At 37.4% G+C, this 26,035-nt stretch overlaps 3 protein-coding genes across 12 annotated transcripts in view; 1 reads left to right on the top strand and 2 right to left on the bottom strand.

Moving 5' to 3' along the window:
• The window catches only part of LOC306859954 (MYND-type zinc finger-containing chromatin reader ZMYND8-like), a 23,050-nt gene extending 8,284 nt beyond the window's left edge, over positions 1 to 14,766 (bottom strand). For 2 of the 7 annotated variants that reach the window (XM_079401381.1, XM_079401377.1), the window contains exons 1-13: positions 12,510 to 12,626; positions 7,484 to 7,554; positions 6,904 to 7,064; positions 4,962 to 5,183; positions 3,281 to 3,394; positions 3,047 to 3,139; positions 2,765 to 2,852; positions 2,625 to 2,680; positions 1,959 to 2,036; positions 1,679 to 1,794; positions 770 to 1,242; positions 572 to 679; positions 346 to 492 (exon numbers count right to left, since the gene is read on the bottom strand). In XM_079401381.1, coding sequence (XP_079257507.1) covers positions 346 to 492; positions 572 to 679; positions 770 to 1,242; positions 1,679 to 1,794; positions 1,959 to 2,036; positions 2,625 to 2,680; positions 2,765 to 2,852; positions 3,047 to 3,139; positions 3,281 to 3,394; positions 4,962 to 5,183; positions 6,904 to 7,064; positions 7,484 to 7,554; positions 12,510 to 12,523 — 1,741 coding nt within the window. In that variant the 5' untranslated portion in view covers positions 12,524 to 12,626. Of the gene's footprint in view, positions 1 to 345; positions 493 to 571; positions 680 to 769; positions 1,243 to 1,678; positions 1,795 to 1,958; positions 2,037 to 2,624; positions 2,681 to 2,764; positions 2,853 to 3,046; positions 3,140 to 3,280; positions 3,395 to 4,961; positions 5,184 to 6,903; positions 7,065 to 7,483; positions 7,555 to 9,839; positions 10,431 to 12,509; positions 12,627 to 14,641 lie in introns of those variants that run through there. The other 5 variants (XM_079401383.1, XM_079401380.1, XM_079401379.1 and 2 more) reach the window with 4 other exon arrangements.
• LOC306859956 (monocarboxylate transporter 2-like) lies at positions 14,315 to 17,585 on the top strand. 2 transcript variants are annotated; one of them, XM_079401385.1, is made up of 5 exons: positions 14,315 to 14,382; positions 14,600 to 14,834; positions 15,167 to 15,310; positions 16,028 to 16,864; positions 16,940 to 17,585. In XM_079401385.1, exons 2-5 carry the CDS (start codon positions 14,618 to 14,620, stop codon positions 17,203 to 17,205), a joined length of 1,464 nt encoding a protein of 487 aa, XP_079257511.1. In that variant the 5' UTR covers positions 14,315 to 14,382; positions 14,600 to 14,617; the 3' UTR covers positions 17,206 to 17,585. The 2 variants fall into 2 exon arrangements, with proteins under 2 accessions (XP_079257511.1, XP_079257512.1); XM_079401386.1 differs by having other exon boundaries at positions 14,600 to 14,823; positions 15,167 to 15,249; positions 16,940 to 17,337.
• LOC306859957 (SRSF protein kinase 3-like) lies at positions 17,453 to 26,035 on the bottom strand. 3 transcript variants are annotated; one of them, XM_079401387.1, is made up of 13 exons: positions 25,930 to 26,035; positions 25,504 to 25,705; positions 24,069 to 24,172; positions 23,681 to 23,789; positions 23,499 to 23,586; positions 23,311 to 23,398; positions 21,670 to 21,776; positions 21,409 to 21,577; positions 21,241 to 21,314; positions 20,987 to 21,094; positions 18,904 to 18,973; positions 18,725 to 18,817; positions 17,453 to 18,550 (listed from the first exon to the last, which is right to left on the bottom strand). In XM_079401387.1, exons 2-13 carry the CDS (start codon positions 25,578 to 25,580, stop codon positions 18,366 to 18,368), a joined length of 1,272 nt encoding a protein of 423 aa, XP_079257513.1. In that variant the 5' UTR covers positions 25,581 to 25,705; positions 25,930 to 26,035; the 3' UTR covers positions 17,453 to 18,365. The 3 variants fall into 3 exon arrangements, with proteins under 3 accessions (XP_079257513.1, XP_079257515.1, XP_079257514.1); XM_079401389.1 differs by lacking the exon at positions 25,930 to 26,035 and having other exon boundaries at positions 21,277 to 21,314; positions 25,504 to 25,925; XM_079401388.1 differs by lacking the exon at positions 25,930 to 26,035 and having other exon boundaries at positions 21,409 to 21,631; positions 21,727 to 21,776; positions 25,504 to 25,925.

The following is a 26,035-nucleotide window of genomic DNA, read 5'->3' as shown; positions in this document are numbered from 1 at the left end:
GTAATTAATGAAAGAATTTTCATTTTAGGGTGAACCCTTTAATTTTAATTCTACTTCTTTAATATTTAAATATCAATGCTAGCTCCTTTTGCTACAGTACCTCAAATTGAAGAATTGAACTAGAAATGAAAACACATTCCCAGTTCAATTATGAACGCTGTAAACCCTGTAGTAAATATATTCATAATTTTGCTGCTCGAAATCAAATATTGTGATTCATCTTAACTTTATGATATATGAACTTTATGATATACATTTCCGAAACCAAGGTTGCCAAAAAAAGCGGATGGTCTTTGTAGAGGTTTACTGCTAATCATCATTTGCGTGTGTGCACATGTTAATTACCCAGCTGAGCTTTGCAGCTCTCTATAGTTTTATCCAAACTCCTAGTAGGTTTTTTGGGAGAGGTGAGGAGAACCGACGTCCCTTGCTGCTGCTGCTGTTGTACAGTCTCACTCAATTCCTTCAGGTCCATTTCAGCTTTAATGCGATCTAAAGCAATACATCCAACCAATAAAGGATCAGAGAGCAGTGGTCATTTCTGTGGGCCTCAGGTTGATTCGAGACTCACCCAGATTGAGGTTAAGGATGCCTCCCGTGCCCGAACTCCTCTCCTGTTTCACCGGCGTGGGCAGGAGAGGCTTGGGGCTGTTGCTTGTCTTTAGAGACGCAGGAGATGCTGTGGGCAAATCTTTCAAACTTTAATCACCCACTATTAATCGTAAAACAAAACAGTAGCCATTTGAAGGCATTAAATCTAATGAATCACCTGTATAATCCATTGAGTCTTCACCGCCGCTATAGTGACTCGATAACACTCTTGCCCCTCGTTCGTCCTGCTCGAGATCTGACCCCGTGTGGACTGAGGAGTTGGTACTCGTTGGTGATCTGGGCACGTCCGTCACCGAGATCTGCCGCCGCGCCCCTCCTGACATCACTGTCTTACTCAAGAGCATCTTGGGGGATGCGGTCATGTCGAAGCTGAACTTGACTTTGTCCTGTTTCTCAGGCTTCACCGTGCCTTTTTTAGGGTTATTAGGGTCCTGCAGCATTTGGAACTGGTTGTTGGGTGTGTAAGGTGTCCGGAATGGGGCGTAGTTGAATACGCTGTATTTCTTGCGCACATTTTCCACGTAGACCTCCATTTCTTGCATGGCGCTGTTGAAGATGCTTTTGGTCTTCTTCACAGAGAAGGGGATCTCCTTAGACATGAGGTAACAGTTGTTTATGGGCACCCAGGCTCTGAAAGGCAAATGAGCAGGAAGTACACATTCAATGCATATAAAAATTGTGTATGGCAGTAAAATTCAATAATAATATTGATATTGTAGTGAATAAAACAAGTCCTCGATACAATAACCATTAAGAATTATTAAATTGGAATGTACATATAAATATGATTTACTTGAGGGTTTCATGATATTCTTGAGATGCATTTTCCATGAAAATTTTGTCTATAATGATTCAATTATGAATTTTTTTATTTTTACTAATACAATAACAGTAATGTTAACCCATTTTTAAAAACAGAAAACTATACAGACTAAACACATTGTAGCAATTGTACAATTGTTGCCAAAATTAGAATTTGATTTAAAGATTAAATTAGATTTGCTGGATGTTGTTGTTTATATATTTCTATGTTTTGTAAATGTTATTAACAGATTAACAGTCTCACCTGTCATGCTGGCCAAAGAACCGTGCGTCCACCTGACCCTCCTTGTCCCTCAAGGCTTTAGCGGGCCAGAAGGGAAAACCTTTCAGTTTGGCCCACACTAAAGGATGAGGCTGAGACTACATGAAAACAACAAATATGACCATGAAATACAGCCCAGATATTTAACTAGATTTAAAAAAAAAATTATAATAATAATAAATATATATATATATATATATATATAAAACAGAATTATATATATAAAAAAAAAAAAAAAAAAAAAAAAAGGTAATCCTCTTACACAAGGTTCACAGAACCAGTTGTCTCTCTTCTGACAGGCAGACAGGTAGCACTCTGGACAAACCTCAATTTCATTCATCTGTGGATGATTTATTAACACTGTAAGTTTTTTTTCTAGGACCAGCTTATCATAAATAAATTTGCACAATTTGTACAATTCTACCGTTCAAAAGTTTGGGGCTTATTTATTTTTTGGAAAGAATTTAATGCTTTTATACACCAAAGATGCATTCATTTAATCAAAACTGACAGTAATGGCATTTATAATGTTACAAAATATATATATTTTTTAATAAATGCTGCTCTTTCAAACTTTCTATTTATCAAAGAACCCTGAAAAAATGTATTACAGTCTTCATAAAAATATTAAGCAGCACAACTGTTTTCAACACTGATAATAATTCAAAATGTTTCTTGAGCAGCACATCAACATATTTGAATGATTTCTGAAATTCAGCTTTGCCATGACAGGAATAAACTATATTCAAACAGAAAATGTATTAAGTTATTTTGCATTGTAACAATAGTTGCTTTACTGTATTAAAAAAAAAATCTAATTAATGCAGTATTTCTGAGCATAAAGAGACAAATCTTACAGACCCAAACTTCTGAAAGGTAATAAGTTTGTGTAATTTGCTTTATATATTGTAAGGATTAGAATACTCACCTCATGTTCACAGATCTTGACAATAACTTTAGCAGTTGCAGTTAGCTTATGGTTTCCTGAAATAGAGCCACTGAAACTTAGTGAATTGTACAGATATGAGTCAAGATACATGCACACTGATTTCCGAGACCGGCACTAACCTCCATTATATATGATACAGTTGTGTAGAATCCACTTCATGTCAGCCAAAAATGCTTCTGTGCAACCGTACATTTTCTTCTTGATATTCTACAAACACATATTTCTCAGTTACATTATTTTTTTTCCTACCTTTAGGCACATACAGTGGCCTCAATCTAAACTTTAAACAAAATGTTGATGTTTATTTGGTTTTGCATGATTAAACAATATATATACTCTTCAATATCAACACAAAAAAAATACCTGGACACTTGTAACACAGAAAGCTTGGCCTGATCTACCTTCTCCAGAGTGCTCAGGTCCATGGGGTGAAATATATACTCGGCATAATCCGGGTGCTGTTCTAGTGACACTGGCTTCTGAAATGGTTCGGTCTGCAAGATAAATCATTCATAATGATACACCGCAAGGGTTGAATCGATGTAACCTAATCACATTAAAACTGAGACCACCAAAATGAAACTATGGAGTGATTAAATAAACTGTGAGGGTATAATGAGGCATAGTTGACTCACCCCTGGCTGTTTCATTTTCTGCAAAGCAAACTTCAGCAGGTAGGACAGCTGCTCCAGGTTCAGCATGCTCATAGCTTTACTCTGAGTCTCTATGCACTCAGCCACCGTTATTTTCTGAAGTAGAGAGTAAAATGACTACTATATTCATCAATCACATGTATACAGTTCATAATCATTCATGTGCTCTCTAACATTCTCAAACTGACTGTTGATTCAGTTACTGTCTATTTAACTTGATATAATACAATTTAAATAAATTCTTTCTAGGGGTGTAAAAATGCATTGATTCTATTTTCAGTGGTGAACATATTACTTGTGCCAGAATAAATTGATTTGTGAACAAATTTCAGATTTTATGATGCATGACAAGATTTGGTAAAAATTTTAGCAAAATTAATTGTTGTCAGAGCAAATATCTACACCCATACATAGCAAATTCAACCTGTTTAACTAGTTTCTGAATGGTCTAATTGATTTTAATCCAAACAAAAGCTTAAAACTCTTCAGTAAGGAGTAGTGAAGCTGTGTGTCACACTTAGTGTTCCAAAACCTGTAAGCTTGTGTCTACTGCATAGACAGCGTCCTATTTGCTATGGAACCTCATAATTCAAAAGCAGATAAAAAAATTTAAAAAGCGACCGGTCACGCAAAACGCTCAAGACATTTGCCTCAGTTTAAGATTAGTATGTCGCTAAACTAACAACACAATACTGATACGCGATAACACGATATAAGCATAAAAATATATAATCACTATGCTCAAATACTGGTCAAAACAGCCAATTTAATTATACCGGAAAACTACTTTTAATCAACTAGTACAGTCTGAAAACCGCTGTTATGTTTATTGTGACTCGTCTGCTATTTTGGATTAAAAAAAAACAAAAACATCCAAGGATTCTCCAAGATACTGCAATATTTTGGGCAAAATTATACATATTTAAAGGGATAGTTGACACTTCGGGAACACAAAAAGAAGATATTTTGAAGAATGTTGGGAATAAAACAACATTCGAGCCAGCTGACTTCCATTATATTAGACAATTCTCAAAATATCTTTTATATTCCACAGAAGAAAGTCATGTCAGTAAGTGTTATTTTAGTACTATTTACATAATTTATAGTATTCATTCATTTTAATTTTTTTAATTAATCATTTAATTTTAGTTTAAATTTTAGTATTTTCTTTGTTATGTTCTTTTGTCATTTGTATTAGTTTTTAGGATTTATTTTTTATTTAGGTTTTAGTCAATTTTGTACTTTCCACTTGTTTTATTTCACTTTTTTAAAAATATATATGTCTTTGTAGCTTTTATTTATGTTTTAGTAATTTTAGTACTTTCCACTTTTTTTCAGTTAGTTGTTAAGGCAACATGGTTTCATTCAGTATTTATATTTTATTTCATCTTCTTTAAAAAAAAAAAAAAAAAAAAATGAAATAGTTTTAGTTAACATTAACAAGACTATAGGGTGTTTTGGGATGAAATTAGAGTGAGTAAATAACAATTTTCTTCACATCAGGACTGTGCCTGTCCCTCAAAATAGCAGCTCACTAGGTTTTGGAACAGATCTTAAGTTTCCACTTGCCTGGTTATGGCCAGTGTTTATTGCCATTTAGCGGCGCTTCAGGTTCTGAACATATTTAAACTGCCAGAAGGACAGTCCCATGACATAACAGTACCTCGCACTCTGGACAGAACCAGTCGCCCTCAGGCTCTGCGGCCAGTTTGAGGCACTTGGCGTGGTAGACGCGCGGGCAGAGCTCACAGCAGAGCACCTGGCCCTCGCGGTGACACACCCAGCAGTAGAAGTCATTCCGCCCGTCCTGCGGTACAACATCAACAGGGTCTGTGGTGAGTGCGGGCTGCTTGACATAGTAAAAGGGACCATGTCTGAGCTCACACTGAAATGCAGGCAAGAGAGACAGGGCAAGGGGTCAAAATCACAAGCCACAACACTCGCAGGGGAAACGTAGCAAGGCACTGCAATAAATCAAGCACGGACAGGTAAGCAGTCACATGACCACTGGGTCAAAAAGAGGCATACTGGGAAGACACTGTAGGATTTCATTTCACATTTCCATAAACACACATCATGACCCATGTGTGATCTAAAAAAAACATGTGGTGTCTGAGATCAAGTGCGATTCAACAGGATTTGAACAAAATCCTAAAATTACCATCAGATGCCAAATACAGATTAGCAGGATCAGGAGACAGGGGCAAAATATACCAAGTTGTGATTTAATGTAAATAAAACTGACAGTTAATAATTAGTTTTCAATATCTGTAAGGTATCAAAAGAAATCAATTAATATAAATGTGCTTAGTGTTTTTTAAATAAGATCAATAAGCAAATCCACACTTAGCATCTTTCATGAAACATTGTTCATATGCATTGCAACACACCACAACAAAGACAGCACAGAATTCAATAAAATCAGTGCACTTGATTTTTAGTTGTAATGAAGTGAACATACACTGGGCCCATAAAGAAGCATCTGGACACATGCGTAACCTTTTAAAAATGTCATTTGCAAACAAATGATTAGTAACGAAAGCAACAGCTTTTTTCAGAACTAACTTCCCTTTAAGCTATTTTTGAAGTGACATTAACCAGCTGGAAACCACAGGTGCAAGTTTGCACACTATAGTTCAAAGGTTTGGGGTCAGTAAGAAAAAAATAATAATAATTGAATACTTTTATTCAGCAGTGATACATTAAATTGATCAAAGGTGTCATATTATGTTCCATTTCTATCTATTTCTAGATATTCTCTTTTGATCTTTACATTCCTCAAATAATAGAAAAAAAATGTCTCAGTTTCCACAAATATTTTAACTTTGGTGAGGATAAGAGACTTTTTTCAAAAAGATCTTATTGAATGCCGACCCCAAACTTTTGAACGGTATGTTTATTCATTTATTTTATGATTTAATATTAAATATTCTATTTTGTATTATTTTACTATCTAATGCAATTACATAAATTCCTCTCCCAAAATATAAATTCTGTGTTTATTGACCCTCGTCTCTTTCCCAACCTTTATGACGTTATTTCTTATGTGGAACAGAAAGAAATGTCTTTTTGTCCAATGTTGTTTGGAACCCATTCACTTTCATTGGACAAAAACATAATCCACAAAAGAAAATAATATTTAGAACAACATCGGGGTGAGTAAATATCGTAATTTTTGTTTTGTGGTGAACTATATCCTTTAAATATGCCTGTGGTGTCCAAATGCTTTTTGAGGCCACCCTGTAGCTTACAGGACTGAAATCCCCACAAGGGGTCGACTTTGTTCATGCAAATCAGTAAAAGCATTCGGCCCTTTCAGTGACCAGTGTATTATCACTGGAATAATGGATGGAAATTAAAATCAAACACACATTTACAAGCCACAATCAATCCTGATTATTCCGATTGGCCGTTTGAATAGAAAAATGCAAGAAAATGTAAAAGGACACAGGAAGAGACAAGAGTTTGATTTACAAACCAAAGGTCTGTTTTGGATACTACAAATGCTTTTAACTTAATTCTTTAAGCAAGAATTCTCAGTTCAAACCAATTAAAATTCAATAAAAGGGCATCGGGATGAGAGGGGAGCATAGGAGGGAACATACTTGGTCTTTATTGTTGCTGATCAATCCCGGTTTCTTCTTCTTCTTTGTGGGACTAGGTGACGTGTCAGAGGGAGAGTGTCCGTTTGAGGAATGTGGAGGACTGGGTGCTTTCCTCTTCTGCGCAGCCGGTGCCTGCTCCGCTGATCCTAGATCAGGGACCGCTAATGAAAAAAACCACAGCTGCTTTATTATGCAAAGCCACATGGATAATCCAACACCTCACCCAGCTGGGCCTGTGATTGTGACCTTTCAAAGCATCGACAACACAAACCACCATTGACCTCCACATGCACAAAGAGGGTTGCCTTTTATGCACATCTTCAAAAATAAAACAAAGATGTCGTATCAAACGTCTTACTAACCTACTAACGCAAAGCACCAGATAGCAGCAATCAGTCAGCATAATGAAAGAGAAAATTAGGTTGCATGCCACATTTGATGTGGTTCAGATTGACTTGCTTTTTATTCATTTCAGCTGAAGAACTGTACTCTCACAATCTGAATCTATTTTTGGGGTCTTTTATGTAAGATTGAAGCATGAACTGAGAAGCTAAAGCAAAAGAATCAAAGAAAAAAATACCTTTGGGTGGCATGGACACCTCCATCCCATCAACCGCATCAGACTCCGTCTTTATTTCCTCCACAGCCAAACTAAATGAAGAAAGAAAACGCTGGAATAAGACACTGAAATCTCATGAGGTCTCCCCCTGAGATAAAAGACTTGGGTGATGTAATCTAATCTCCAGAGTTATGTTGTTGTTGTTCATAGCAATCGTCCTCCATTCCACATCTGAAGCAATTTTGCTTGTGCAAGGAGACCCTTGCATGAGTATTGCTTTGTCTGAACTGTGCTGCAACCAATCATGGGCCTGTAGAGTGAATTTACAAGAAGATATTAAGCTGTTTAACCTTACGAGGGAAACTCGTCTGATCGAGACGTACGAGGAGTAAACTCTCTCTCTCTCTGTCTAGTAATAGATCAGCACCTCCTTCAAATTAAGCAAACATGTTCGTGGGGAATACCGCCGTGATCAGGTCCACTCACTACTCTAGGGATTATGGAGTAGACGTCTGCTGAGCACTGGAGAGTGTCTTTAATTCAGTCTCATTAGTCTACTTCTTGTCTGAGAGGATTTGACCTCTTCCAAGTTCAGGTGTAATCGGTACTAAAATACCATCAGCTACTGACACGGATACATTCAAAATTTGGCCCATAAAGCATAAAATTTACATTAGGCTGCCAAGCTGACATTCATTTTTCTGCGTAGTAGGCTTTACATCATATAATTTCGCAAAAACAAATGAAATGATGACTTCTTGTTGTTAAAATTCCTTACAAGTTAAGTTAAAACAAAGCACTTGGGTTATTTTGAAACCCTTCACACAATGTGAAAAAAATTCCTTCACCAAAAAAAATAGATGTAGGCCTCAAAAAAGACCCGTACTATAACACAGTGCCAAGTCACTAAACAACAAGTCACTAAACAAAGCGCTAAAGTGCTAAAGAGTGAATTTTCTGCAACAAAACGAGTGGACATTGTAAAAGGTTAAATTGTTATTAAAAAAGATGCAATTTGGAAAAATCATTTTCAGAAAACCGGCAATTTCTGGTGACGTGAGTAAAAAAAAAGAAAAAAAAAAAAAAAAAAAAAAAGTTTACGCAAATAAACATCGACTACCAATAGGAACGATTCGCCACATGATACATTTGAATACTGCTGCAGAATAGGAACGACTAAAAAAAACCATCAGCTCAGAAATTCGAAGAACTCCAATGATTTAATAATTGTCAGCATAAATTAAATTTAACCAGCCACCACTGCAACGAGCGACGTCACATTTTTATTCGTCACTTGGGTTTCGTTTTTGTGGCGTTGTACTGAGTAGAGCCACCAATAATGAAATCTCATCGGACAGATGTACAATTTTGGTCAGTGCAGTTCAAATTTTTACATTGCTTTTGGCATGTTAAGGCCTTTAGTATGTGTTGCTGAAAAAACACTATTTGCGCAACACAACATATCTCGCAATTAATATATCCAACAGTTTTGTGAAGTGGTATTTCTAACCAGTGAAAATTCAGTGGACAAGACAACCCAAAACAAATTTGCGTAATTTTCAAAGACAGTTTTCTATAAAAATGTGTTTTGTTCAAGCTTCTTGAATGTGGTCCAACATTTGCAAATAAAGATCTATGCTAATCTTACTTAACATTTAATTTTGTAGTGCTACTATTTAACATTACCATCTGATCAAATGTAACATCTAAGACAGCGGTAACAAAATAGATGCAATACATTTAGCGAAAACTTCATCCGATCAGAAACATTTAACAATTAAGAACAGTCAAAATGAACTGATAAGCTGAAGAATTAAACAACAACAAAAAGACGTGACTACTTAACACTCAACCACACGTATATTGACCACAATGAGGCCTTATTTACCCCATACAGGGGAAACCCACCACGGTCAATCAATCTACAAAAACCTTCTCAACCGCAAGGGTAGGACGGAAATGACGGGAACCAAAAAGAAGCTCGTAAATGACAGGTGAAAGAGAAGAGGCGGTACAAGGCCAACGGTACAAACAAAATCCTACAACGACGAGGTCTTGATCCCGGTCTTTGTGCAGAAGAAAACACCAGAAAAGATTAGAAGCTGGCAACGGTTCTTCATTACATGAGGTCAGGATTAGGACCAGTGTTGAGAACGACGAGCACGATTGAGAGGATTGATCATCAGGCCACAATGAGGCCTTAGTCTTTCACTAATTCTCATTGACGGGGCCACAGCTTGACATCGTAGAAAAAAAATCCATGTACTTTCACTGTTTAGATATTCAGAGACTTCCTCCAAGAGGACAATGAAAAGGAAAATTCATCAAATAAATCCAAAATGGCAGATAATCCTCTGTGGAGATTAATAAAACTCACCTTTCTCACAAGAAAATAGTCCAGGTTGTTCGTAAAAATCCTAAATAATATGTCAGAGACTACAATAATGGCATTAGTCTGGAGAGAGAATATCCTAAATAAGACATGCAATGTCTGAGGTGGGAAATGCACATCTAAGCGTGTAGCCCAGGGCCTCAGGGCTCTCCATTTTTCACTTTAATGCGAGGCCGAAAGGATGTTATGTCACATTATGGCCACGTCACGTCAAAAACTCCCATCCACCAGGCCTCTCTGTTCCTGCTCGCTTCAGAAAGGTCAAGTAATGTCAAGCCAACTGCGTGGCTGAAGATCCAGATCTCTAAACTGAAATCAAAGAAACAGGAAGTCCTGAAGCTGATCCAATGAAGAGAAAGAAAAGCACCGCTCTGCGAGCAAACCGGCCTCCAAAACTGGGTCTTCTAGAACGATCTGAGCAGAGAGACAATCAGAGGTCCTCGCAAACAGACCAAATAAAGAGAAAGGCAGCTGTGAATGTGGAGATAACTGGTCAGAGACTGAGCCGAGGTCTTTTTTTCTCTCTTCGCAGGAAATGAGAGTGCCTCCCTTCCCCCACCGCTCTGCTCGAGCTCCCCTTCCCCCCTCCCTCTAGGCCAGAGATGCGGGCTCTGGCACGTCCATGGCACAGGAGCTTACAGTAAACAGGGAGAACGAGAGAAACCCGTGCATATAGGTCAGTCTCAAGAGTCACAGCTGAGAAAAACAAGTGAAGCGGTAATGCACTTGAGTATCAACATGCTTTCAGACAAGGCAAACCTCTCTCCCAGATTGTGAATCATTTCAAGGGCAAGCAGTGACTTTACAAGCACACAGTTGTTTCCTGTCACAGATGTCGTTGGTGATACGATTCGACTTCTTCTGTTGCTCTTTACTGATATAACGCAGGCAAAATAGCCTTGCCAGACCACTGCCGGTCATTTCCTTCAAATGGCACGAAGCCAATCACCTCAATCCTTTATGATGTTGTTTCCTTGACAAGAATCCCAATCGCAGTGGCATAAGCTCCCTGGGAACACACAAAACTTGAGCTGTACCGTACCGACGTAAAACCCTCCAGTCATTTTCCCATAAAGAGTAGCTAGGCTAACAATATATAAAGATCTAGTCGACTGTATTGTGATTGCAATTAAATTAATTGTTCATAATTACAACAACTAACTCACAAGACATTTGTTGTTGATATACGGGTGAAATATGATACGTATTTGATGGGGTGGGGGGCGGTTTGAAATGCATCCATAAATATCAATAGAAAGGCCAAGGATCCATTGGGAATGCGGCAGGAGGCTTTTGGTCCCGTGTGGTTTGCGCTTGCTTTTTTTGGTCTTTGGGAGCAGCTGTGTGTGTATGTGGTAGTGCTATTTTATTGTTAACTTCAACATAAATCTCTGAAGAAACATAAAAGAGATGAATAATATGTAAATATAATCCAAATCATCTTCTTAAAAGTGGTGTTTTACACCATAGGCAGTTCTATGACAAGAATCGGTTTTGATTCTACATAATTTAATTTAAAAAAGAATTCAACATTTTACATTTATATTTCAAACATATTTTAGTGGCGATTACGCTAACATTGCGGTAAAGCAATGGAAAAAACATCAGCTCATAAAGAAAATGAAAGTCGATCATAATTCTGATGAACTCAGTGGCTTTTTGCCATGTGGCTGTCTGTGGGCATTATTTAAGAGTATGTATGCTAATTATTAGCCTAAGGAAAAATTATTTCCCCATTTACTTATTGTAAAGTTTTTGAATGATTTGTATAAATTTGATAAAATCCGTATCCAAAAATAATTAATGCTTGAAAAACCTGCACAGACATATAATAAAATGGTGTTTCAGACTATTTTTTAACTCATGCTTCCACTCACAATATGATTGACAGGAAAAATGCCAGCAAAATTGCAAATAGACCAATTATTTTCTTAAAGATGTGTTCAAAAACAGCACAAAAATAGCTTTACCACCAACTAAATGAAGAATGACACTAGAATGTCATCAAACATCCCTCCTGAAGCTAAAAATATAAAACAAACACGACTGCCACTGAAAAATAGAATTTAATATAAAAAAAATTAAGTTTCACATTCATCTCTCCGCCCCTCATTGGTAGCTCACGTCCTGAATTACCCATCCTGCCCCTGTGTAAAATGACCACAGCTGGGGCTCTCAGCTCTCTAATAAGGCCCTAACAGATGCCTCCATTTTCTATGGCGTGGCTTGTGACACAAACAGACAATGGGACAGGCAATCAGCTTACAAAAGTACATCACCCGAGCACCCCACCCCCCTGATCCTCCACCCCCTACGTGGGGCAGATCAACAGAGGGCCCTACATAACCAGAAATGACTGTCACTGAGCTGTTTGTCAGTACAGCAATGAGTGATAGCTGACTTCGTCTGCCGTGTAACCATGTGACCGAGCAGCACACGGGCCAAAGCTCAGGAGAGCGAGAGGGAAAGAGCCTGACCCCCTTCTCTGGCCCTCTCCCCCACCTCCTTCCTCCTCTGCCCTGTTTTTCTGAGGCACAGGCCTTTGCTAGGCCTCCCCAGTCACTGGATAATCAAATCTGCAATTCACAGTGTTAGCAGTGGATGAAAACAGTACAATGACAAGAAAGGACAGACGTAAGAAAACATCAGGCTTACCTCTGTGGATGCATGGCTGAAACAGTGTAATGTCAATACTTATAAAACATGGAGGACAGCCTCAGCCTTTAGACAAGGGAGGGCTCTCCTCTCCACACTCAGAGCTCAGGCCTGTCTGATCAGAGCAGGGCCGTGACTGGCTGCCCTCCCACTAGCAGGATGTAAGGCCTCGTCTGATTGGCCGAAGCGCTTCCTGAGTAATTATCTTTGTTCGGCACTGGCAGGATCAGCAGTGAGTGCGGGAAAGAGCACAGAGGAGAGGGAGAGAGAGAACTAGGCCTCACTCGCTCAAAAAACCTGCTTGCTTTGCGCAGAGCCCCTGCAAAATGGCAGCAAAACGTCGCTTAGCTGTGGATGTGGTGGAAATTTGCTGGGATTTCGCATTAAAGCTCTTTTGTTTGTCACAAATCCGTGTGGAGCCGTAGGCCTTTGTTTAATCCCTCCCCCCAACGGAGCCAGTTGAGAAATAGGAGACACTCCTTTAGTGAAAATGAGCCCTAAGCAAAAAATAGTGCAGCCACCATGACTTCCTGTGCTTGAACTGCAACCGATTCTTGAGCAATATGTAAAGCAGATGTGATATTCCACCTAAAATGAGAAAAATCTATGTACTATGCTACTTTTATGTCAATAATCAGTGCAAATCCAAATTAAATACACTTGGACATTATATAATGAGTGAAGTAACAAAACAGATTACATTAACTAAAACCTGAAGCACTAAGAAAAAAAAAGGATCATATTCAATGAAAACAAGTTTTTAGAAAAAGCATATATCATGAAAAATAGAGTAGAAGAGCTAGACAAATGTCATAGATTCATAACAATATTGGTGCTGCTAAAGTAAAATTCTCCAAACTGCATGAAAACATTGCTACATTTTAAGGCGACTCTATATTAGATATATTAGTAGTAATGTGTTGGTTTAGGCCTTTATAGCAAAAATTCCACTAGGCCGCAAACAGCGCCGCCTGGTCTGTGATATTAACACAACACTGAGATCTACTGGAGAGACAGGGAATCGACTGAAATCACCATTAGGATATGAAATAACACAACGATGAATTCTCATACCTGCTATAGGTGAAAGCTTATCAAGAGAAAATCTGTCTGCAACAGTGGTGTTATTGTTTACAAAACTTTTTTTTTGCCATTTAAAAAAAGTTTAAATAAAATAAAACATGAATATTAGAATGTATAACATAAACTAAAAAAAAGGTAAATAAGTGTTGCTTTGGCAACTGAATGGCATCAATAAATTTAAGTTAAATTACTGGAATTACTAAAACTCAAGTCAAAATAATTTCATCTATATAAAAATATATAAACAAATAAAATAAGAAATGACATGAAATGAAACATAAATATATGAAAAACTTTAAAAAACAATTGAAAATTATAAATGTTATATTGCCAACTAATTTAAATAAATAAAGTTCTTATTTACTAAAACAAAGCTAGAACTGAAATACAAATAAAAACTAATGAAAATGACAATAGCACATAAAATGACTAATATTAAATATTAAAAAAATAATGCTAAAACAACACTGGTCTGCAAATCCTACGATTAATATAAGCTACAATTTAATAATTTGCTATTATTTATTTATTTTTAAATTGAGCTCAACTTTAAATTGTGTGTGACTGTGTAAAAGTATATAAAATGCTATTCATAAATGTATTTCATTTTAGAAATATAACCACACTTTCGCTCTCTCGCTCTTGAAAAAAGGGCACAGCATTTCACATGATATGGAGCTCTACAAAAAAAAAGAGACCTGATAAGAAGAAGAAAAAAGAGATAACAGGACATGAAGAACATGTAGCCATCTGGAAGCTTTGCCAGCTGTCTCTCAACTGATGTAGAGAGGTAAGCTCACTTATCCTGTCTCTTATACTTTGCCGACATTTATAGTTTTCCTAGAAAGTTTTTAGTTTGTGGAAATGTAGATATCAATAAATAAATGTGTACAAAGATTTATCAATCAACTAGAAAGTTTCAGAAGGATTTCTGAGGGAATGTAGACAAGTGTTCTGTTCTTTTAATGAAAAATACTGATGAGATCATACTTTGTTTTTTATTTTAGAGAGGAACTAAAGCAAACATGCCCCCATCAGCTACCACAAACCTGGGCTACACCCCTCCAGATGGAGGCTGGGGCTGGACAGTGGTGTTTGGATCCTTCATCTCCATCGGTTTCTCTTACGCCTTCCCCAAATCCCTTACCATCTACTTCAAAGAAATCCAGGAGTATTTCTCCATCTCCTACAGTGAGATAGCCTGGGTCTCCTCCATCATGCTGGCTACCATGTATGCAGGAGGTTAGAAAGCATATTACTCAGTTCTGCCTGAAAATATATATATGTACGTCATTTTTGAAAAGCTGCACTATTGCTTGGCATTCTTGGTACTCCCACAATCAGGCAGAGCAGTTCAATGTGTGCTAGAAGTAACCAAATAACAGGAGGAGCCCAACTCAAAGATTACTTTGTCCCTATGGTTGCACAATGAGCAAGAGCTGTGATATTTTTAGACTCATTTTGCATAGTCACATGCAGACCAAGGTTACATTACAAGTCAAGGTTTAAGTATTACTTTTGGGTTCATGACAAATAATACGAGCATTGCATCATCTTTCTGTCTCACCTTACAGGACCTGTGAGCAGTATTTTGGTGAACCGCTATGGGAGCCGTCCAGTGGTGATAGTTGGTGGGCTAACGGTTGGGGTTGCTATGGTAACGGCTTCTTTTGGCACCACCATTTTGCATTTGTATTTATGCGTGGGAGTCATTGGAGGTACATATTCCAACATTTATATACATTTTCCTGCTGGTGATGATGCTAATAAAAATCATGCTGGACTGTGATTGGTCAGTACAGTGTACTCGGGTTCCTCCCCTACATGTGTGTGATCAAAGATTACAACCTCAAGGTCAAATCTTTCTGTTTGATCTTTTAACTGATCTGAGACCTAATAGAGATTTTGAATGAATTCTTGTCACAGATCACATTCTGTGATTTATTTGTGAATATGTCTGTTTCAATAGCAGCACTCACTAATTCAGTAATCACTTAAAGCAATTGAAGCAAGTTAACGAATCACTGAATCTGTCTTGTTTGACTCAAAATGAGTCAATTGGGAGTAAAACAATTCTCAGCACTTGGATCAAAACTTTGAAATCATTACTCCAGTCTTCAGTGTCACATGATCCTTCAGAAATGATTATAGTATAGGTATTTTGAGCTTTATGGAGTATGTCAAATCCTTAAAGTTACAATGCTGGGTTATTTATTCTACCCAACTGCTGGTTAAAGGGATAGTTCACCCAAAAATGAAAATTTGATGTTTATCTGCTTACCAAAGTCACCTACATCTTGGATGCCCTGGGGATAAGCAGTAACATAACATAATATGTTATCAGGACATCTGTACTTCTCAAGTAGAGAATTTATTTGTACTTTGTCAAATGTTAACTCAATGAAAATTCACATAAAAATGCTTTTGTTTTACAGGCTTTGGCTTAGCTTTTAACCTGCAACCAGCTCTTACCATAATCGGTAAATACTTCCTTGTGAAAAGGCCAATAGCAAATGGCCTGGCAATGGCAGGTAGCCCGGTCTTCCTGTCCACCCTGGCTCCCCTCAACCAGTTTCTCTTTGACCATTTTGGATGGCGAGGAAGCTTTCTCATCCTCGGAGGAGTGGTCCTCAACTGCTGCGTGGCAGGATCCCTTATGAGACCCATCAAGATAAAAACAAAACTGCCAGTGAGCAAAACCACTGATGAGAACAATGCAGGAAAACTGGACGTCACACCTCAGACAGCTGGACAAAACAAGTCCAAGCAGTCAGGCTGTGCTGCAATTGTCAACCAATTCATTGATGTCTCCCTCTTCAAGCACAGAGGCTTCCTGATCTATCTTGTAGGGAATGTGCTCATGTTTTTTGGATTTTTTGCTCCAGTTGTCTTCCTGGCACCATATGCCAAGCATCAGGGGATAGATGAGTACTCCGCAGCATTCCTGCTCTCCATATTCGCTCTAGTAGATATGTTTGCACGTCCAGGAGCGGGTTTGGTCGCCAACACCAGATGGATCAGACCCAAGATCCAGTATTTCTTCAGCTTTGCTGTGACATATAATGGCCTGTGCCATATGATGTGTCCGCTCTTACCAGGTTACAGTGGCCTGGTGGTGTATGCAGTGTTTTTTGGCCTGGCTTTTGGGATGGTTTGTGCTCTTCTGTTTGAGACGCTCATGGATTTGGTGGGAGCCCAGCGGTTCTCCAGTGCGGTTGGGCTTGCTACCATTATAGAGTGTGGGCCTGTCCTGCTGGGGCCACCCATCTCTGGTAAGTCCAACAATGAGATCCTTACTGTCATATCTCTCTGTGTTATAATGTTCATTCACAGATTTTTATCCTCAGGTTTGCTGGTTGACATCTTCATGGACTATAAATACATGTACTTTGCTTGTGGCATGATGATGCTGGCTGGAGGTATCTTCCTCTTCATCATGAACTATTTCAACTACAGATGGTTGGAAAAGGAACAGAATCAGAGAAAGGTGGAGGGGCTAGAAATCGGCTCAGCAAAAGAGCTTGCTGCCAATGAGGAGGACAAAGACAATGAAGAAGAGACCAGACTCAGCTCAGAGGAGGACGTAGGAAACTCCACCAGCAAAGAGTTATGAATCTGTCTTCATTTGTGAAAATTCGTCAAACTCTATCTGTGTTTCTGTCATTCTACCTGTCTATCTATCGGTCGTTCTCTGTCTATCTATCTATTGAGAGAGGCGGAGGTTGAAATTATTTTATAATCTTACCTGTGCATTATGTTAAAGCTTCCATTGTGACAAGAGACGTGAAAGTAGTGCCAGTAGGATATCAGAAAATATTTGACTGCTGAATGCCGTGATTGACCAATCAGAATCAAGTATTCTAGAAATCTACATTTTTATTAACCAGATTTTCTTAGCACTTTTGTCTGTTTTTGTAATTTGTTATTAAGATCTATTGCTTTATTTGTAGTTTTCTTTGTATATTATTACTTTAATAAATTATATAGGTTTAATTTCAATCTGAAAATGTTATGCAGATGGGCAAGGAAAAAAACCCCACAAGTGTACATTATTATAACAGACGTTAAGATTCACCTTAACAAATGGACATAGTATTTATTTATCTAAAGACATAGCACTCATTGCAGGTTCATTCTTTACACATTGATTAAAAAACAATTGGTTTGTTTAACATATCTAAACTCAGAACACACTACTTACATCTCAGAGCACCAATGTTACTCAAGTCAGGAGAACTGATCGGTCATATGATCATCATAGCTTTTAGTCTCTGATCTATGCATAGAAACACTACAGGCCTTATTTAAGAGTGGAATGTATGCACCAGACGATTAAACACATTCCAAAGCTTTAAATGCATTTGCTGCGCAAGCTTTGCTATGTACATATCTATGTTACAGACCCAGCCATCCTTGTTTAAAGGGATAGTTCACTCAACATTTACTTGCCCTCATGTTACCTGCATGCCTTTCTTTCTACTCTGGAACACAAACAAAGATATTTTGAAGAATGTTGGCTCCAAACAACATTGGACCCCATTGACTCCTAATACAGAGACATTTAGCAAAATATATTTTTGTTTTTCAACAAAGGAAAGTAAATCATACAGATTTGTAACATGACGACATGAGAGTGAGTAAATGAAGACACAATTTTCACTTATATAGATTTTCACTAAGTCCTATTTGGAAAAATACTTTGGAAGCATGGCCTTTTCATTCAACACACACAAAACAGACACGAACAGAAACCTATTCAAAAGCCAGAGAGGGTTACAGCTTTAGCCAGGGATGTTTGAGACACTGGGCTGCTGTTGCCCTCCGCTCTGGCAGGAAGTCCAACATCTGTAACAGGAAATCAGAGAAAAGTGATGCCTCTCTCAGGAGAAAGTGATATTTCTCTACCAGCACTTCATACAGCCCCCATGGACGGAGGACGGCTATTCGCTGCAGGTCACCTGTGCAAAATAATAGTAGTACAGAGACTGCTGTAACACTTCTGCTGGAGAATAACATATTCATTTTATTTCTGTAATAAACATAAAATCATTCTTGGGTTAAATGATGAATTTACTGTAACCTGTTGCCACACCAAGATGAATTAGGAAAGACTAATCTAGTATTGTACTCACCCTTGCGGTTGAAATACTCATAGGAATATTTCCCAGACAGAGCCACTGACACTGGGATCTTACCCAGGAGCTCAATAATATGAGCCAGGTGGTCTAAAAATAATAGAAATGGTCAATCCCACAAATCTAAAATTATATTCTCTAATAAAAGGACTGATGATGGCTATTAAATTGTTTACCTTCCTCTAAGGAGAAATTCGGCCCTGCTTTTGGTTCAAATAAGGAATCACCAGTAATAAGCTCAAATGCCTGTTGAAAAATAATACAGATAAGAATAAACAGTGTTGGGTAGTAACTGATTACATGTCATCTGGATTATGCAATCAGATTAACAAAAAAAATTAGTACTTGTAATTAGAGTATATTACATTTTAAAATGCTCATATCAGATTACAGTTACTTTTTAATGGATTACAAGATTACATGGTTAGTAAATTATTCATATTTTTTCATCTCCCTAATTCTTATTTTTTTTTTTTTATTAATTTCTAAAAATCCTGCTGTGTCATATACCATTTAGCTTTGACTATATTCACAAATGTGTAAATAAACCATGTATGAAACAAATTTGGGTGAAAAAAGCACCTCTCAAGCAATTAGACCATGTATGAAGCAAATAATTATGCAAGTTACTAAACACTGGTGATAATAGCTGTGAAACACTGTCTTCATCATATCCAATTTTATGTTGTTGATATAAAATATATATATATATATATATTTTCTTTCTCTTAGTTTTTTTTATATCAATATGGTTTATTTAATTGTAAATTTAAAACAACTTTGGAAAAAAGTAATCTAAACGTAATCTAAAAAGTAGTCAGATTACTTTACCTGAAATGAGTACTTTAGATTACGTTACTAACTTGTTTTCATCATGTAATCTGTAACCAGTAACAGACTGCAATTTGTAAGTAATCTACCCAGCTCTGAAAGAAATTAATTATACACATACAATACACATAGATTGATATTAATATAATTGTATAATAAAATATAGTTTTTATGTTCAATCATTCTAATATAGCAAAACTGAATCAAATATTTGAGAGCAATTAAAGGGGTCATATGATGCGATATCAAGTTTTCCTTTCTCTTTGGAGTATTACAAGCTGTTCATGCATAGATACGATCCCTGAAGTTGCAAAGACTAAAGTCTCAAAACCAATATTCTTGATATTCTTTATAAAAGTTAAGACTGGACCACGCCCTCCTAAAATGCCTTGTTTAAACACGCCCCCACACATGTTTACGTCACGGTGTGGGGAGATTTGCAAAACACCGCCCAAATGTTTACGCAAAGAAAAGGCGTGTGATTTTTATTCTCGCTGTAGTATTGTTGCTGCCGCCGGTGCCATGTCCTGGAGACGCTGTGTTTCGATGTGAAAGAGAAAGTACTTTGTTTGGGCTTCCAAAAGAGGACACAACTAGAAATCTAGTTTTATTTACAACACTGTTCCAGAACAGTTCAACCCAAATATTAGAGTGTGTGCAGCGCATTTTACGGAGGACTATTTCCTGAACCTGGGAGAGTAGCCTACAATGCTGGCTTGCACAAAGGCTGTTTCTATAAAGTGGGGCAATTCCAACTTTGTAAGGACAGTCTGGCGCTTCTGACTCACAGCCTGTAAGTATGTTTCTGCTACTGACTATTCAAACACGAGTTTTGAGCTGTGTAGAGTAGTGCTTGTTGTTTGTTGTTTGCTTGTCGTTTCTCCGATCACAAATGCAGACATGGTAATGTTTATGCGGTGCGATGCAATGCGGCGCGTAAAAAGACAGTATAAGTCATTATAATCAGTAATTATGTCCCCACTGGATGCAACAAATGCCTCGTTTGTAATGGGTTTTATTGTTTTAGTCTCGTCTCGCCGGGAAAGGCCATCACAATACGGTGAGGGGCGTAATATTTCCGTCTCACGCTTGAGGTATTCGGCCAGTCACAGTACACTCGATAGCTGGCCAAGAGCACGCCTCGCTTCTCAGAAAGATGTGCTTTATAAAAATCTACGTGTTTCAGAAAGGCGGGGCATAGAGGAGCAACGATAATGCACAGTATGTGGAAAATAATGTTTTTTGAACCACAAACCACGTAAACACATTGCATTTCACCAAATACACAAAATCATTTTCTTTTTAGCAAATTCATATGACCCCTTTAAGAATTTTGTCACTAAATGTGGCTTAAAACTACAAACAACAAGATCAACGCCTGCTTACAATTAAGTAATCCAATCATGTGCTAAACAGTTGTAGACTCACCAAGCAGGCCACACTCCAGATGTCAGCTGGAGGACCATATTCAGAACCTAGGAGAACCTCCAGAGAGCGATACTGTCTGGTCTGGATCTCCTGACAAAAGTGTTTGTACTATAACAACAAGAAAAGAAGATTAAGCAATCCAATCAGTTATAAACATCAAGTAATGTCACTGATTCATATGCCTACACAAGACCAGGCTGCTCATTCTTTGACTTTGAGGAAGGCATTATATGAATTCACTGAATGTGTCGCACCACCCAACATGAGCTGCCAAGGTCTGCAATCTTCACCGTGATATTATCCAAGTTTCCAGGTTTTCCAGCTGCTTCTGCATAAAAGTAGTAGATGATGACTCAATGCCACATTTATTACAGTGATTCAATGTAATGATTTACTTCATTCACATTTAACTATTTTCTTACCGGGATCCTGGAGTGTGGTGGTTTTAATGGTTGAAGGGTAAGTTTGTATTGCGATCCCTGGAGGATGAGATGAAGACTGCGGTGTGAGACACAGCAGGATGTTCTCAGGCTTGATGTCTGTGTGAATGATCTTGCAGTGTTTGTGAAGATACTCCAGACCTTCAAGCACCTGAGACAGATACCGTTTTTCAGGTCTTGTGCTGATTTCAGTGGTCTTGTAGGTCTACATTACATTATACACACACATTAGAAGTTTCTGACCTGAGTGATGACGTGTTTGACACAGGTGAGAGAAAGGCCTGGATTACCAAAACACACCTGCCAGCAGCGCAAGTCCGGCCCCAGCAGCTCCAACACCAGACAAATATCTACATAGTGGTCAAGAACCAAGTCTTGACATGTATTGCTGTATTATATAAAAGACTAAAATTATATAAAAGTATACCCCAACCTTCCCACAGAACAGATCTTGAAATTAATTTTATATAACAGTTCCAGTACAGGACTTTTCACTGTAGGGTTCCAGATGTGGTCACATTTATCATTTATCTATGAAATTTCACTGTCAAAATCCAGGAGTTTTAATGCATGATCAGAAATATCATATGAGGGAGGTCAAACTGCTTAGTTTGAAAGTGACTTCTTTATTAACCGGACTTCATACATGGCCATACTGCTGTACTCACAATGAATATATCTTTCTTGCCTACAAAGTTTGCCTGAAATTCTGCAAACAAAGGTCACATAAAATCCATATTAGTGTGTGTTGAGATTTTTTTGACTCTCAGGTACACCATTACACCAGTAGGTGGCAGCATATGACTGACTTAATGAGTCATTCAAGTCATTCACTCAACTGATTCATTCAAACACACCGATTTAATCAAAAATTAAACAACACCCAATCAAATAATTACATGTGAATACAGTTGACCATATACTGACTTTTATGACTGATTTTCTTCTTATATTTCAGCAATCAAGCCAGTGTGTTGCAGTTTAGATTCAGAATCACTAGTAATGCCAGATTTGCAAATAACTCGGTCAAACTGGTTTGCAAAAAGATCTGAGACTGTTCATGATTCAGTTCTAATAGGATTCAATAGTACAGTTCACTCAGGCACTGGATCGTTTGCAAAAGTAACAAGATATTTTATTTTAAACTAGTACTGTCAAACGATTAATCGATTAATATCCTGATTAATCGCATCCAAAATAAAAAAAATTTGTTTACATAATATATGTGTGTGCACTGTGTATATTTATTATGTATGTATATATATATATATATATATATACATACATATATATAAAGACACACACATTCAGCATATGTTGTGAAAATATTTACATGTATTTACATGTATATATTTATATAAATTATATCACATATAAATATATTTAATATATGAACGTAACATTTTTCTGAAATATATACATGCATATGTGTGTATTTATATATACATAATAAATATACACAGTACACACACATATTATGTAAATAAAAACTTTTAGTTTGGATGCAATTAATTGCGATTGATCGTTTGACAGCACTAGTTTAAACAAACAAACAAACAAACAAACAAACAAACAAAAAAAAAACGCTGGAAGAAGTGAATATTTAACTACAATTAATTGTAGGAAACAAATCTAGCAAATGCCTTCCATTGTTTGTTAATGATGAAGCAACTCTTTATTGCGTGTATATCATATATATTTATATATGATATACATTTAAACGTTTTCAAAATATAGACACACTTTTTGAAAGGTAAAAACATCCCTGAATCCAATCATAAAGTGGTGATAATTTTACAATGAAAATGTGATGAATAACATTTGTCTAGTGTTTATTATTGTTGTAGTGCTTCATTTCACATACATGATATTATGAAAGGATACGAATGCCGTTCATACCAGCTATCTTAAACTCATCCAGTAACTGCACTATACGTCCTTTAAGAGGGTTGCGGGCTGTGGGACCACTGGCCTGGAGAGAGGGAAAAGGTTTTGAGATGTAAAACATACAGTGGAATAGAGACAAAGAACCAGAGAGAGAGAGAGAGAGAGAGTGAGCGAGAGACACTCACACATCGCAGTAATGTCAGTTCATCTTGGCCAGCCTGAGTGAATCCAGCTCCGCTCTTCAACACCTTCACTGCCACATGCCTGCCTGACCTGCAAACCCACAAACACAAACACTTGAGGACTTTTAAACACACACACACTTCAATACACACAAAGCAACAAATAGGACACAAAGTGTCAGTACCTGAGGTCAATGCAGAGCCATACAGTAGAGAAATAACCCCAACCCAGCTTTGACAGAACCTTGTATCTCTTATTAAACACATCTCCCACCTGGACTGGGTGATACCCACCTATAGAAGGAGATAAGTCAATGAGCTGTATACATCTATAAAAATAATGGTTCTTAATTGGCATCTGCGGTTCCATGAAGAACATCCATGGACACTTTTTTACAGCACAAAGGTTCTTTATGGTCTTTACACCATGGGAAAAAATGGTACTTTTAAGAATTGTTAATTGGAGGCTCCAGAAAAAGGCTTTCTATAGAATCACTGTATTGTATTAATGACGTTATTGACTACATGGCTCTTCAGTCTCTTTAATTTAATTACAGATTTAAAGAGACTCACCGTAGCAGTAATCTCTTGGATCTTCATTTTCCTCTGTGTAATCAGGTTCAAGATGTTTATAATTCCCAAGTGTTTTCAGCTTAGAGTCCACGATTACATCAGACCTGCATTAGAACCCAACACATACGTATATTATCATTTTAAAGTGATATCTGACTATTCATTCAGGCATATTCACACACATATGATGCAAAAAGTAGAGTCATAAATCTTTGCAAATGTAATAATTCAGTGGCTGCTGATGTAATGGAGCATATACAAAAGACTAAATCTGTGTTGTGTATTCTTAGACAACCATACACGTCCGTCAGAGGTGGAAGCACAACTCTTCTATCCTGACACATTTGGCTCACCAAGGGTCAGATAAGCCTGTACCACATTTAGATCTCAACACCCGCTGCTGTGGGAGTTTACAGCAGGATCTGAACCATGACCTGAAAATATATCATGCCACTATCTGTCTGTCACTCATGTCACACAAAACTTTGGAGGGCAACATGCGGGAATATTCCCACAGTCAAACTCACTGTAACTTTACTGACACATGTGAAAAAGTACCATGATAATAGCATTGTATGAATATGGTACTCAGTACCAGATTATAAATCATAGTACCATTTTAATTACACCTGTTACCATCACTGTACCAAGGTACAACCAACCACAGAATTTTTTAAAGTTTACTAAATATATTATTAATATTGACTGTGGTACAAGTGGATTTTTGGAAATGTACAATATGCTATGAAAAATATAGAACTTATTTTAAATTGATATAGATTTTTTCTTGCATTATTTGCAATTTCTGATTTTAAGTAGGATTTACAGCAGTATATATAGTATATGTAATTTATAATATATACTAATTAATTCATTCTAAACTTATAATTCTATAATTATTGTGATATGTCTGTGTTAAAACAATGAAGAGCAGTCAAGAGACTTATGTGAGTGTAATGGCAGCATATTTTACCTCAACTACTGAAATATATCTATCAAAGTATGTCATTATGTAAAATACTTAAAATAAATCTCAAGAAATATCAATTAGATAAAAAAAAGGTACATGACCTGAAGTCTGACAACCAGTGCTATAGACCAATAAAGCACACACTATATATAAAGCAACATAACTCATCTAAATATAAAGCAGACATTAACTTCTGCCAACACCAATTGGGCAGTATAGTATCCCAGGCTTGAAGACCAGTGTTTACTGTCATACAACCACAGCCAAACTCTCTCATTTAAACTTTTTATAGAAGAATTGAGAGGCATTTACTATACGGCTACCAAAGGCCACACACATAATCTCTGACCCAAAAACAACAACCCAACAGCAGCAGCAGCAGATTTTAATTTGATATTTTTTGTAAAGCATTTCAAGTAAAATATATACAGAAGCATGCTGAGTAAAGACGTGTGTTGTACTCACGATTTGGTGCAGATCATGTCCTTTGTGTTAGTTTGCATGATTTCATCAGCGGTCTGGAGCTGCTTATAGATGCTCATCCTGACTTTATGATGGGGGGACTTCCACTAAACCCTCTCAATTTCCACACCTCTCTCTCTCCCTCTCTCTCTCTCTGAGTTGAGAGATATTCTGAGGAGACAGGTGGCTGTGCTGCTCACTTTAACTAATGCATAGAAAGCAGAGAAAACACTGAAGCAGGCAAAAAAAAAAAAACATTAACAAGATGCTACTGTTGGAACATCCAACTAAAGAAGTGAAGTGACGTGAAGTGAAGTGACATTCAGCCAAGTATGGTGACCCATACTCGGAATTCGTGCTCTGCATTTAACCCATCCAACGTGCACACACACACACAGCAGTGAACACACACACACCGTGAACACACACCCGGAGCAGTGGGCAGCTATTTTATGCTGCAGCGCCCGGGGAGCAGTTGGGGGTTCGGTGCCTTGCTCAAGGGCACCTCAGTCGTGGTATTGAGGGTGGAGAGAGC

The sequence above is a fragment of the Barbus barbus genome (assembly GCF_936440315.1).
Source record: "Barbus barbus genome assembly, chromosome: 40".
In the NCBI taxonomy this organism is placed as follows: domain Eukaryota; kingdom Metazoa; phylum Chordata; class Actinopteri; order Cypriniformes; family Cyprinidae; genus Barbus; species Barbus barbus.
Note: the sequence above shows the minus strand (reverse complement) of the source record. Positions and strands in the feature narration are given on the sequence as shown.

Bases quoted from the DNA above. Each gene is read 5' to 3' on its own strand.
- LOC306859956 (XM_079401385.1), top strand. From the start codon at position 14,618: ATGCCCCCATCAGCTACCACAAACCTGGGCTACACCCCTCCAGATGGA. The intron at 14,835-15,166 runs GTTAGAAAGCAT...CTCACCTTACAG, and splicing joins GGCTACCATGTATGCAGGAG to GACCTGTGAGCAGTATTTTG. The intron at 16,865-16,939 runs GTAAGTCCAACA...TTTTATCCTCAG, and splicing joins GCTGGGGCCACCCATCTCTG to GTTTGCTGGTTGACATCTTC.
- LOC306859957 (XM_079401387.1), bottom strand. From the start codon at position 25,580: ATGAGCATCTATAAGCAGCTCCAGACCGCTGATGAAATCATGCAAACT. The intron at 21,777-23,310 runs GTATCCTTTCAT...ACCACTATGTAG, and splicing joins AGCTGGTATGAACGGCATTC to ATATTTGTCTGGTGTTGGAG. The intron at 21,095-21,240 runs GTGCGACACATT...TTGTTGTTATAG, and splicing joins TTGGCAGCTCATGTTGGGTG to TACAAACACTTTTGTCAGGA.